The following is a 12,796-nucleotide window of genomic DNA, read 5'->3' on the forward strand; positions in this document are numbered from 1 at the left end:
AGCCCAAGGATCAAAAAAAAAAAAAAAAAAAAAAAAAGGTAGGGTCTCTTACTAGCTACAATACCCTCCCACCCCCAAGGCAGTCTCTAAGCTTTATCACTAGACAGGTGAGGTAGGCCCAAGTGGGCCACAGCACAAGGCAGCCCTTAGACAGACAGGGCCACACCCTCACTCAACCCCCAGTCCTTCTCCCTGAGCTCTTCCAGACTTGGAGCCAGCCCCTAGATTTATCATTCATTCTAGACAGCCAACATGAAACTATGGAACCAGCTTCTCCCCAATGCCATCATAAACCCTGGGTTCCTTCTGGTTTCCCCGGGTTCCTAAGCAATTGTGCCATCAGACCCCTGGCACAGAGGCCCCAGGAACAGGCAAGGATAGGGCCAGGCCAGGGTCATCATCATCATCAGTCCAGCACAAAAGGATTCCCACCCAGGTCTGATCATCTGGCCCAGGGACTCAGAACATGCATGACTCACCCACAGGACTCACCCCACTTGAACCCAGCCACCTCTCCATGAAGCCCACAGGATCCCAGCATTCCGCGGGATACACTCAGCTCCTCATGTTCTTACCTTTCTGCCAGCACCCTCTGGCCCCACAGAAACAGCCAACATGCCAGTCACCAAATGTCCAAAAAAGTCAGAGCCACTGTGGAAGGAATGGGACCAGAAGACTCTTAGGAATGGACTGCGGCACAAGGTGTATGCTGTGAATGGAGATTATTATGTGGGCGAGTGGAAGGACAACCAAAAACATGGTAAGCAGGGCTGGAGGTCAGATGGAGCAGGAGGCAGCCAGTGAGGGACTGGAGCCATTAGTGATAGGGCCAGAGGAGCAGGGTCCCAGAGCTAATTAGAAGCTTAAATGCCCCCTCCTCCCCCCCAAGAAATGGGACACAAGCACCTGGCTCTACTTTTTTTTTTTTTTTTTTGGGTCCAGTTGTGGGGCCTGAACTCTGGGCCTGGACGCTGTCCCTCAGCTCTTCAGCTCAAGGCTAGCGCTCTACCACTTGAGCCACAGCGTCACTTCTGGCTTTTTTCTTTTTGCATATGTGGTGCTGAGGAATCAAACCCAGGGCCTCAGGCATGTAAGGCAAGTGCTCTACCACTGAGCCACCTTCCCAGCCCCTTTTTTTTTTTTTTGCTGGTCCTGGGTCTTGAACTTTGGGCCGGGGCGCTGTCCCTCAGCTCTTCAGCTCAAGACTAGAGTTCTACTCCTTGAGCCACAGCACCACTTCTGGCTTTTTTCTGCTTATGTGGTGCTGAAGAATTGAACCCAGGGCCTCATGCATGCAAGGCAAGCATTCTACCACTGAGCCACCTTCCTAGCCCCACTTGGCTCTACTTTTTAAAAATCCAAGCCAGGCACTCGTGGCTCATGGCTGTCATCCTATCTACTCAGGAGGCTGAGATCTGGGGATCACAGTTCAGAGCCAGCCCAGGCAGGAAAGTCCATGAGACTCTTTTTTTTTTTTTTTTTTGGGTCCGGTCATGGGGCCTGAACTCTGGGCCTGGGCACTGTCCCTCAGCTCTTCAGCACAAGGCTAGCGCTCTTCCACTTGAGCCACAGCACCACTTCCGGCTTTTTTCTTTTTGCTTATGTGGTGCTGAGGAATCGAACCCAGGGCCTCAGGCATGCAAGGCAAGCGCTCTACCACTGAGCCACCTTCCCAGCCCCTCCAGGAGACTCTTATCTCCAATTAGCTACCAGAAAACCGGAAATGGCTTTATGGCTAATGTGGTAGAGTGCTCATTTTGAGCTAAAGAGCTGAAGGACAGCGCCCAGGCCCACAGTTCAAGCCCCAACAAAAATCCAAAAGCTTTACCAATTACAATGACAGATATGATGAGATCCGCCATCACTGGGGAGGCAATGTCCTGGGTCCAAAATCTGTGGCTCGAATTGCCAAGCTGGAAAAGGCAAAGGCTAAGGAGCTGGCCATGAAGCTGGGCTAAGTGTGCAATGTTGATTTCTCTGTACATGAAAATAATAAAACTGTCCTTCCTCAAAAAAAAAAATAATCCAAGAGCTGGGGTTATAGCTCAGTGCTAGCGTGCTTGTCTGGCACATACATTCCAGGCCCTCGTTTGATCCCCTCCCTGGAACTGCTAATCAGCAGTCAATCCATCAGTCTCCCAAGAAAAAGACTCCGACTAGCCAGCCCAGTCACATGCTCTCCTATCTAACCAGGGTCAAGATTCCTTTTCTACAGACGAGCAAAAAAATGCTGGAGGCAGTGGTGATGCCTTTCTCAGTGTTGCCATAGGGAAGAAGAAATGACTTATTTTCTGTGGGTTGTGGAGCTTGAACTCAGGCCCTGGGCGCTGTCCCTGAGCTTTTCCCCTCAATTCTGAGCCCTACCACTCTGAGCCACAGCTCCACTTCTCTTTTTTTGGTGGTTAATTGGAGATAAGTGTCTTGAACTTTCCTGTCTGGGCTGGCTTTGAACCGCGATCCTCAGATCTCAGCCTCCTGAGTAGCTAGGATTACAGGCATGAGCCACTGGCGCAGCTATATACATACATACATACATACATATATATATATATGTATACACACGTGTGTGTGTGTGTGTGTGTGTGTGTGTGTGTGTGTGTGTGTGTGTGTTGGTCTTGGAACTTAAACTCAGGCTTTCCCCTGAGATTTGTTGCTCAAGGCTAGAACTCTACTACTTGAACCACAGCTACACTTCTGGCTTGTTTTTGTAGTTGTTGCTTAATTGGAGATAATTAAGAAAATTGGATAATTCAAAATTGGAGATAACTAGAAAGTCTCTAAAACTTTTTACCCAGAACTGGCTTCAAATTGCAATCCTCAGGGGCTGGGAAGGTGGTTCAGTGGTAGAGTGCTTGCCTTATATGCATGAGGCCCTGGGTTCGATTCCTCAGCACCACCTAAGCAGAAAAAGCCAGAAGTGGTGCTGTGGCTCAAGTGGAAGAGCTCTAGCCTTGAGTTAAAGAACTGATGGGCATCAAGCCGGGCGCCGGTGGCTCAGGCCTGTAATCCTAGCTACTCAGGAGCTGAGACTTGAGGATTGAGGTTCAAAGCCAGCCTATGCAGGAAAGTCTGTGAGACTCTTTTTTTTTTTGGGTCCGGTCGTGGGGCCTGAACTCTGGGCCTGGGTGATGTCCCTCAGCTCTTCAGCTCAAGGCTAGTGCTCTACCACTTGAGCCAGAGCGCCACTTCGGGCTTTTTTTCTTTTTGCTTATATGGTGCTGAGGAATCAGGCATACAAGGCAAGTGCTCTACCACTGAGCCACCTTCCCAGCCCCAAGTCTGTGAGACTCTTATCTCCAATAAACCACTCGAAAACCGGAAGTGGCACTGTGGTTCAAGCGGTAGAGCACTGGCCTTGAGCTCAAGAGTGCAGGGACAGTGCCCAAGCCCAGAGTTCAAGCCCCACAACCAACGCGCCCCCCCCCCCACACACACACAAAAAAAAGAACTGAGAGCACCCAGGCCCAGAATTCAGGCCCCACAACCAAAAAAAAAAATTGCAATTTTCAGATCTCAGCTTCCTGAGTAGTTAGGATTACTGGGTGGTGTTTTTGGTGATTTCTAATTGGTATCAGGCTTTAGGGCAGTGGGTTGGAAAATTGCTCCTTATGGAATGCTCCTAAAGATGGAGCTCAGACCCCCTGTAGGGGGTCCCTGAGGCCTGGGCAGGAACTTGGCCTCCAGCCTAAACTGACTGTGTCTGAGGTGTTGGCTCACCTCTGTGTGTCACCAGGGAAAGGAACACAGGTCTGGAAGAAGAATGGAGCCATCTACGAAGGGGACTGGAAATTGGGGAAGAGAGATGGCTATGGCACCCTCAGCCTTCCAGATCCAGAGACAGGAAAGTACAAGAGAGTCTACTGTGGTTGGTGGACAGGTGGTAAGAAATCGGTGAGTGCTTTCCAGCATGCCCTTCCAGGGGCAGGGTTGACAGCCTGTTTCTGCTGGAGGAAGGGAGGGAGGGAGGGAGGGAGCAAGAAAAGGAGCTGACAGAGAGAGAGAATGTACATCCATGTTGTATGTGTGTAAGGGAGACATTCATATGTGTGTTAGAAGGCCCAGCTCCCGGGGCAGGTTGGAAAGGAAGGGTGGAGGAATTGTCAAGGCTTCTCAGAACAAAACCAAGGAAATAAGAAGCAAGAGTAGTGGGGCCCAGGGAGGAGCCTGTGTAACCTATGGCCACAAGAAGGCAGCAGGCTGTGGAGTGAGTTCTCCTCCACCCTCTTCCCTCATTTCCTGGCTTTCTTTCCCCAGGCATTCCTTTCCCAGAAGCCTCCCCCCGCCAACCCATCCCCACCCCACCTTCTATTGGGTAAAATGGGAAAGTAGCCAGGCATGGTTGGCAGAGTCTATAATCCTAACACTGGGAAAACCAAGAAGGGTGAGTTCCAGGCCAGCCTGGGCTATGTAGCATGACCCTGTCCCCCCCCCCAAAAAAATTAAAAATTTAAAAACCAAAATCCTGGTCTGGAAAGGTGGCTCAGTGGTAGAGTGCTTGCCTTGCATGCCTGAGGCCCTGGGATCGATTCCTCAGCACCACATAAGCAAAAAGAAAAAAGCCAGAAGTGGTGCTGTGCCTCAAGTGGTAGAGCGCTAGCCTTGTGCTGTAGAGCTGAGGGACAGCGCCCAGGCCCAGAGTTCAGGCCCCACGACCAGACCCCCCAAAAAAGAACAAGAGAGAACAAGAGAGGAAGGGAGAGAGTTGAACCCAGCCAGAGGCAGGTCCTAGCCCCCAAACACCTATGGTAAGCACAGATCCCCTCAAGTTACTCTTACCCACTTGGATGAAGCCTTACCCTTGTCCATCCAGACTGAGAAGAATAACTGTATTGCTTCTGAGCAGTTTCTGTTGTGCGCCCAGAATGCGCATGTGATACTTGAATTAACTTTTACAACAATTTAGCATAATCACCATCCCATTTTATGGATATAAAAGCAAGCCCTCAGAGGTGAAGTACTTGCCCTGGAGTCACACAGCTGGCATGCAGCTGAGCCCAAGATTTCTTGTGCCTTGCTGCCAAATTATTTATCAGCCAGTGGGAAAATTGATCCCACACTAATATAATGTGGAATTACGATAGTAGTTTTCCTGTGGTATCCAAAGTAATGTCATTAAGGACAGCCTAAAGATTATAGGGCTGGCTTCCTGTAGGAAGTGACCCCAAAATATCCTAGGAGTTAGCCAGGGAGAAATAGTAAAAGGAGGATTGGTGGCAAATAGCAATGAGATATCAAACAGCTGAACAGCAAAATGCTGTTTGGAGGGAGGGAAGGATGGAAGGAGGAAAGTAGTGGGGGCTTCGCGGTCAGGATATTGAGGAGTAGATTAGGGCTCCTAAACTGATCCTGCCAGAGGTGTGATCTCCAGCAGTCCCTGATTCCTGGTGATGGTCACCCAGTGTGGGAGCTCAGAGACAGCATGACCACAGCAGGGTCAAATCAGAGTTGGATGTGTGTCAGAGGCAAATGTGACTACTGGAGCTATTAAAGATCCTTCTGAGGGGCTGGGAAGGTAGCTCAGTGGTAGAGTGCTTGCCCCGCATGCCTGAGGCCCTGGGTTTGATTCCTCAGCACCACATAAACAGAAAAAGCTGGAAGTGGCGCTGTGGCTCAAGTGGTAGAGTGCTAGCCTTGAGCTGAAGAGCTCAAGGACGGTGCCCAGGCCCAGAGTTCAATATCCAGGACCACCACCACCAACAAGAAAAGAGCCTTCTGGGCCAGGTACCATCAATGCCTGTAATCCCTATGACTTGGGAAGCATAGGTAGAGGGAAGGATCCCAGTCTGTGTCCAGCCTGTGGCAGAAATGCAGATTCTGTAGGAAAAATAATTAAAGTCAAAAGGGGTTGGGGGCATAGCTCAAGTGGTAGAGCAAGTTGCTCAGCAAACATAGATGCCCCGAGTTTAAGCCCCAGCGCGCGTGTGTGCGTGCGCGCGCGCGCACACACACACACACACACACACACACACACACACCGGCTGCTCTCTGGTGAGTGCATGGGAGCAGGCGTGAGAGGAGGGGACCTGAGGGGAAGGGGAACCGATGGGGGCTGTAGCAGATGGATGGGATCACTCAGGACGTGGTGCTGGTCCTCGGGAGGGCGGAGGCTCAGGAGGCTGGGGTGGGGCGTGGGGGTGGAGTGGGGCGGGGCCTGGGGAGATCGGCCCTCCTGGGGGTGCAGGAGGTCGTGAACAGGGCGCCTTCGTGCTTTTCAGGGCTATGGAATTCAGTTTTTTGGCCCCAATGAGTACTATGAGGGTGAGTGGCGTGACAACCAGCGCAGCGGGTGGGGCCGCGTGTACTATGGCAACGGCGACATCTACGAGGGCCAGTGGAGCAAGGACAAGCACGAAGGGGAGGGCATGCTGCGACACAGTAAGTGCCCCGCCCACCAGAAGGCCACGCCCACACGGAGTTGTCCCGCCCCATTCTGCAGACCACGCCCTCGATCCCTGATCGCCCCGCCCATCCCAGGTCCTCTATTAGCCCGCTCCCACCTCCCCCGCGGCTCTCGAGACCACACTTGTTGGCAGGCATGGCTACGGTGCACACTCATTACCGCGTCCCGGGCAAAGCGATTCTCCATGAGCGGTAAAAATGCTCTAATCAAGCAGGGCGCTGGTGGCTCAAGCCTGTAATCCTAGCTACTCAGGAGGCTGAGATCTGAGGATCGCGGTTCAAAGCCAGCTCAGGCAGAAAAGTCCCCGTGAGATTTATCTCCAATGAACCACCAGAAAACCAGACACCAGAAGTGGTCTGTGGTTCAAAGAAGTAGAGTGTTAGCCTGACACCAGAAGTGGTCTGTGGTTCAAAGAAGTAGAGTGCTAGCCTTGAGCAATAAGATCAGGCACAGCACTCAGGCCCCAGGAGTTCAAGCTCCATGACTGACAAGAAACAAAAACAGAAGAATTTCTTACAGTCCTAATAGCCATCATACCGACCCTAGTCAAGCTCCAACAATCCTATAAATCTGATGCTTTCATCATCTTGATTGTACTATCTGAGGCACAGGAAGATAAAGTCATCCAGGCTCTCAGACATGGTTAAAAATGCCAAGGAGTCCTGCTTCAATAGTGCATGCTGGGGCTGGGAAGTTGGCTCAGTGGTAGAGCGCTTGCCTTGCATGCCTGAGGCCCTGGGTTCGATTCCTCAGCACCACATAAGCAAAAAGAAAAAAGCTGGAAGTGGCACTGTGGCTCAAGTGGTAGAGCGCTAGCCTTGAGCTGAAGAGCTGAGGGACAGTGCTCAAGCCCAGAGTTCAGGCCCCACGACCAGACCCCCCCAAAAAAAAAAAAAAATAGTGCATGCTGATAATCCTTGCACAGGAAAGGTAGAGGCATGAATGTGGGCTGGGATACATAGGGAGACCTGTCTTAAAAAAAAAAAGAAAAAGCTATAGAATTACTAGAAAACAAAAAAGTATAATAAAGGAGTTGGAGGTAGGGTCTACTAAGGTCAGAGAAATCAAAGAATGCCTCCTTGAGGAGGTGACATTTGAAGAAAGAGGAGCTGGGGAGGGGGCTGGGAGTGTGGCTCAGTGGTAGAACACTTGCCCGGCAGGCTCAAGGACCCATGAAAAAATAAAATGAGCCGGGCGCCAGTGGCTCACGCCTGTAATCCTAGCTACAGGAGGCTGAGACCTGAGGATCGAGGTTCAAAGCCAGCCCGTGCAGGAAAGTCCGTGAGACTCTTATCTCCAATAAACCACTAGAAAACCGGAAGTGGCACTGTGGCTCAAGCGGTAGAGGACTTGCCTTGAGCTGAAGAGTGCAGGGACAGCGCCCAAGCCCAGAGTTCAAGCCCCATGACTGACAAAAAAGAAAAGAAAAGAAAAAAATTTGGCTTCTGGGGTGATGGGGAGATTGGATGAGGTTTATGTTTCCAGTGGAGACTGACAAGGACAGGCCTGACAAGCAAGGACCATTTCACCAGCTAGTACACAAAGGAGACCTGGTATATGCCCAGCATGTCAGTCCCGGCTGGTTTGGTATGCCCAGCACCTATGTCCCTATCTTTTCCTCAGAGAATGGGAACCGCTTCGAGGGCTTCTGGGAGAGAGGCATGAAGAATGGGCCTGGGCGTTTCTTTCACCTGGATCATGGCCAGCTGTTTGAAGGCTTCTGGGTGGATGATGTGGCTAAGTGTGGCACCATGATCGACTTTGGCCGGGAAGAGGCTCCTGAGCCCACCCAGTTCCCCATTCCTGAGGTGGGCTGCTTCCCAGGGCCCTGAAGCCATACCCCCAGGAAGAAAGAACCAGTCCCCCCCTCCCCCCCCCTCACCTGGCCAGGGAAGGGAGGAGGTTCTGTTTGTAGGTAGGCTATTCCCTTCAAGAGAGCAGAGTCTTCCTGCTCCCCAAACCAAGCCCTGCCACTTCCCTCCAGATCAAACTCCTAGATCCTGACGGTGTGCTGGAGGAAGCCTTGGCTACGTTTAAGAAGACAGAGGAAGAACAATGATGCCTGGTGAGGAGGTGGGCACACTTGCCACCTCTGATGAGGCCTAGGTAGCTCTGGAACTTGGAACAACATAGATCCCCAAAGTCTTGTGGGGGCAAGACCAGAAAGGGCTTGTCTCCTGTGATCCAGCTGATCCTTCTTAGTTCTTCCTCTTGAAATCGATGTCCCCCGAAGACCAGTGCACACCAGATTTGCCCATTTGCACGGTGTGCCTCCCAGGGTAGGCAGTAGGTGGAATCAGGTGGTCTGCTCTCCCATAATGCCCTGAGCGAGGCAGTGGGTCCTAGGCCTCCATTGGCACAACTGTCCAGTGGAGAGAGTGCAGCCATAGCTCCTCCTGAGGTGGGCATGAGGCATTGGGGGAAGGGCAGAGATCCAGTGTCTTCGGAATCCACTCTACCATCATCCTCACCCCCTGCAGAGCGCACCAAGGTGAAGGAGAAACCTCAAGCCCTTGTCACCCGACTGCTCAGACCGGTGGGGCAGCTCTGGGCACGCCCTTGGCATCCTCGGATGGTACCTCACTTGTCCTAGCACTAAGTCATTCTTTGCTAGTGAGGTGCGTCTCTCCTCAGCTAGTCTTGCGGGGGAGGGGGGGGGAGACCTCTTCATCCCAAGACCTGTACTGGACGTAGCTCATAAGAATAAAGCAGCAGTCTGGTGGCCTGAACCCAGGGCCCATGCTGAGCAGGGGTAGGTTGGCTCAGAAAGATGGCAGGCAGAAGCTACCTGGGTTTTCCAGGACACAGGCAGGGTGGAGTAGATGGCTCCAGGTCTCTAATCTCTGAGCTAGCCAAGAACAGATCAAATCTGCATCTCATTGGCCAAGATTTAAGCTAGGCCCACCTTCTCAGCTCAAAACCTTGGAATTCTATGGAAGCTCTCAAATTTGCAGGTGCTCAATTCCATGTCCATCTGTCTGGGGTGAGGCTTGGATTTTCATAAAGCTCCCTAGGGGCTGATAACTCCTGTGTGTGTGCGTGCATGCATGTGTGTGTGTGTGAGCGCGCGTGCATGTGCATGTGCTCGCGCAAGCGGGTACTGGGGTTTGTACTCAGGGCCTGGGTGCTATCCTGGAGCTTTTTTGCTCCAGGCTGCAGCTCTACCACTTGAGCCATTAGCTCCACTTCAGCTTTTTGTGATTAATTGGGGAAAAGTCTTTCATGGACTTTCCAGCCTGAGCTGTTTTGTTTGTTGTTGTTTTGGTTTGGTTCGTCGTGTGGCTTGAACTCAGGGCCTGTGCACTGTCCCTGGGCTCTTTTTGCTCAAGGTTAGCAATCTATCACTTTGAGCCATTTTTCGTTTTCTGGTGGTTGATTGGAGATAAGTCTCACAGACTTTCTTGCCTGGTCTGGCTTTGAGATCTTCAGATATCAGCCTCCTGCGTAACTAGGATTATAGCTGTGAGTCACCAGCACCTGGCTGGTTTTGAACCATAGATCCTCAGATCTCAGCCTCCCAAGTAGTATGAGCCAGCACCTGGTGAGAACTCATGATTTACAGTGAAGCCCTAAGCAAGTGGTCTCAGTTTTCCATCTGTAAAATGGGACAGAGGGGACTCCACAGGTATGCTGTTACCAAATACAACAGAATGCGTCAAGGTTGTGAATTCAGGTACTGTGGAGAGTTTTGCAGAATGATGTTCTCCTTGGCATTCCTGTGAGGTAAGAGGAATGCTTGCCTATCAGTAGGATAGTGTTGCTGGGAACCTTGGTGGCATTATGTTCTCTAGGCATCCGGTCTTGTAATATGAATTACCTCAAGGCTTCTGGTTATCGTGGTTGGTTAATGTAATGGATGAAATTAAGCAGTAGTTTTAAACCAGGTGTGATTGTGTGTGTGTGTGTGGGGGGGGGGCCCAAGGGACATTTGGTAATGTCTGGAGACACCTTTGGTTGTCCCAGTTGGTCATGGCTGCAGTGGGTATTTAGTGGCGGGAGAGCAAGAATACTGCTAAAAATGCTAAAATGTAAAAATGCCACAAAGGAGCTATTCACTCAAGGTTAAGCGATGGCAGGGAAAGCATGGGATCCTGTTTCTTGTAAAGCCTGGTGCATAGAAAAGGCTCTACAAGGCTCACTGACGGTATAGTGAGGTTCTCTCTGCTCCCTAAACCAAATATGGTGGCCTGGCTCAGTGCATGGTGCCCCATCTATACCTGTCACTAGGAAGTGGCCAGGCCACTGGCAGGATTTCCAGTTGCTAGGTGCTTACTCTGTACTAGCCCAGTTGGCAGCTTCATCTGTCTCCTCTCCCATGATGCCCCCATAACCCACTAAGAGTCTTCCTATTATGGCATTGTAGAGGAAACTGAGGCCCAGGGAGCGTCGTAAGTCTCTAGGCTGACACCATGGCTGAACTTGAATCTATCTGTTCTTAAGGTATAGAAGAGTGAGCATGCAGGGCTACCACTTAGTTTTGGAGAAGTGTATGGAGGGAGAAAGTGGGCTTGTTTATGTATGTCACTAAATGGGGACGATAAACTGGTAATAATGGCCAACTTGGGGACCTGGAAACGGGGGAGAACAGCCCTTCCTTGTTGTGTTTGGAACCATGTGAATGTATTAACTTCTGTATTCAACATAGAAAGCTGAAATTAAAGAGGACTGCACTTTTTTTTGTTTCGCCCATTATTTGAATGCTGGGGATGGAACCCAAGGCCGCATGAAGGTGCCAAGCAGGCACTCTTCCACTGAACTTTACCCCAGTCCCCAGATATGTCTTTAACTAGGGTTTGTCTTAGCAGCTGAGACGTGAGCACGTGGGATGCTCATTAGAAATAGATTCCAGACACACCCCAACCAACTTGAATCAGACTCCCCACATGCTGGGGTGGGGCAGGAGGAAGGGATGCTTTGGTATCTATGTTCTACAAGCAGGCTGTTGACTGTGTCCAGGCAAGCCGAGGAGAGAAAATCTAAAACTATATAGTGTCATAGCCCAGAAATAATTCCAGCTACATCTGGGGACTTTGAAAAAGTGTCACATGGGCCCAGGTCTACCCAAGCTGGCAACAGGGTGGAGATGGAAGGATGGAAGAGAGACAAATACTAGACCCCACCCCACTTTTATTTTACCCAGATCATTTTCTTGGATAAAAACCACTAGGGTGCTGTTGGCTTTTACCTGTAATTCTAGCTACTCAGGAGGCCGGGATCTGAGGATCATAGTTTGAAGTCAGCCTAGGAAGAAAAGTATATAAGCAGCTCAGGGACAGTGCCCAGTTGAGTTCAAGTCCCCGGACCAGCAAATATAAAAACAAAAAACCCCAACCCTACAGCTACAATAGGATGCCTGCCTAGTATGCTTGAGGCCTTGGGTTCAAGCCCTAGCACACAAAGCCTTAAAAATATGAAAACTTAAAGCCTAGACACTGGTGGCTCATGCCTGTAATCCTAGCTACAAAGGAAGCTGAGACCTGAGAATCATGGTTCCAAGCCAGCCCAGGCAGGAAAGTCCTTGAGATTCTTTTTTTTTTTTTTGAGGGGGGTCTGGTCGTGGGGCCTGAACTCTGGGCCTGGGCGCTGTCCCTCAGCTCTTCAGCTCAAGGCTAGCGCTCTACCACTTGAGCCACAGCGCCACTTCTGGCTTTTTTCTTTTTGCTTATGTGGTGCTGAGGAATTGAACCCAGGGCCTCATGCATACAAGGCAAGCGCTCTACCACTGAGCCACCTTCCCAGACCAGTCCTTGAGACTCTTATCAAGTAGCCACCAGAAAACTGGAAGTGGCGCTGTGGCTCAAGTGGTAGAGCGCTTGCCTTGAGCTGAAGAGCTGAGGGACAGCACCCAGGCCCAGAATTCAAGCCCCACAACCGACCAAAAAATAGATAAAATAAATCAAATGCCTAGTAGGGTTGGAGTGTCTGTGTGATAAATGCCTGGAGTTAAAACTCTAATACCACTAGGTGCCAGTGGCTCACACCTGTAATCCTGCCTGCTCAGGAGGCTGAGATCTGAGGATGGTAGTTTGAAGCCAGGCCAGGCAGGAGACTCTTTCCAGCAAAAATGCCAGCCTGGAGGCATGGCTTCAGTGGCTCAGCTGTAGTAATGAACAAAAAGCACAGTGAAAAGGAAAGGACCTTAGTTCAAGCCTTGGTGTAGGCTCAAAAAAATAAAACTAAGCCAGGCGCTGGTGGCTCACGCCTGTAATCCTAGCTACTCAGGAGGCTGAGATCTGAGGATCGCAGTTCAAAGCCAGCCCAGACAGGAAAGACCGTGAGACTCCTATCTCCAATAAACCACCAGAAAACCGGAAGTGGCGCTGTAGCTCAAGTGGTAGAGCGCTTGCCTTGAGCTGAAGAGCTGAGGGACAGCGCTCAGGCCCAGAGTTCAAGCCC

At 50.9% G+C, this 12,796-nt stretch overlaps 1 protein-coding gene across 2 annotated transcripts; it reads left to right on the top strand.

The window, feature by feature from the left end:
- Nucleotides 1–289: 289 nt before the first annotated feature.
- On the top strand, nucleotides 290–9,024 carry Morn3 (MORN repeat containing 3). Of its 2 annotated transcripts, XM_042668984.1 has the most exons (6): nucleotides 290–760; nucleotides 3,734–3,891; nucleotides 6,216–6,375; nucleotides 8,024–8,208; nucleotides 8,385–8,473; nucleotides 8,883–9,024. In XM_042668984.1, the coding sequence occupies exons 1-5, from the start codon at nucleotides 616–618 to the stop codon at nucleotides 8,457–8,459; spliced, it is 723 nt and encodes a 240-aa protein (XP_042524918.1). In that variant the 5' UTR covers nucleotides 290–615; the 3' UTR covers nucleotides 8,460–8,473; nucleotides 8,883–9,024. The 2 variants fall into 2 exon arrangements, with proteins under 2 accessions (XP_042524918.1, XP_042524917.1); XM_042668983.1 differs by lacking the exon at nucleotides 8,883–9,024 and having other exon boundaries at nucleotides 8,385–8,681.
- The last annotated feature ends 3,772 nt before the right edge of the window (nucleotides 9,025–12,796 follow it).

Source organism: Dipodomys spectabilis, unplaced genomic scaffold (assembly GCF_019054845.1).
Source record: "Dipodomys spectabilis isolate Male_0828 unplaced genomic scaffold, ASM1905484v1 ptg000480l, whole genome shotgun sequence".
Taxonomy (NCBI): Eukaryota; Metazoa; Chordata; class Mammalia; order Rodentia; family Heteromyidae; genus Dipodomys; species Dipodomys spectabilis.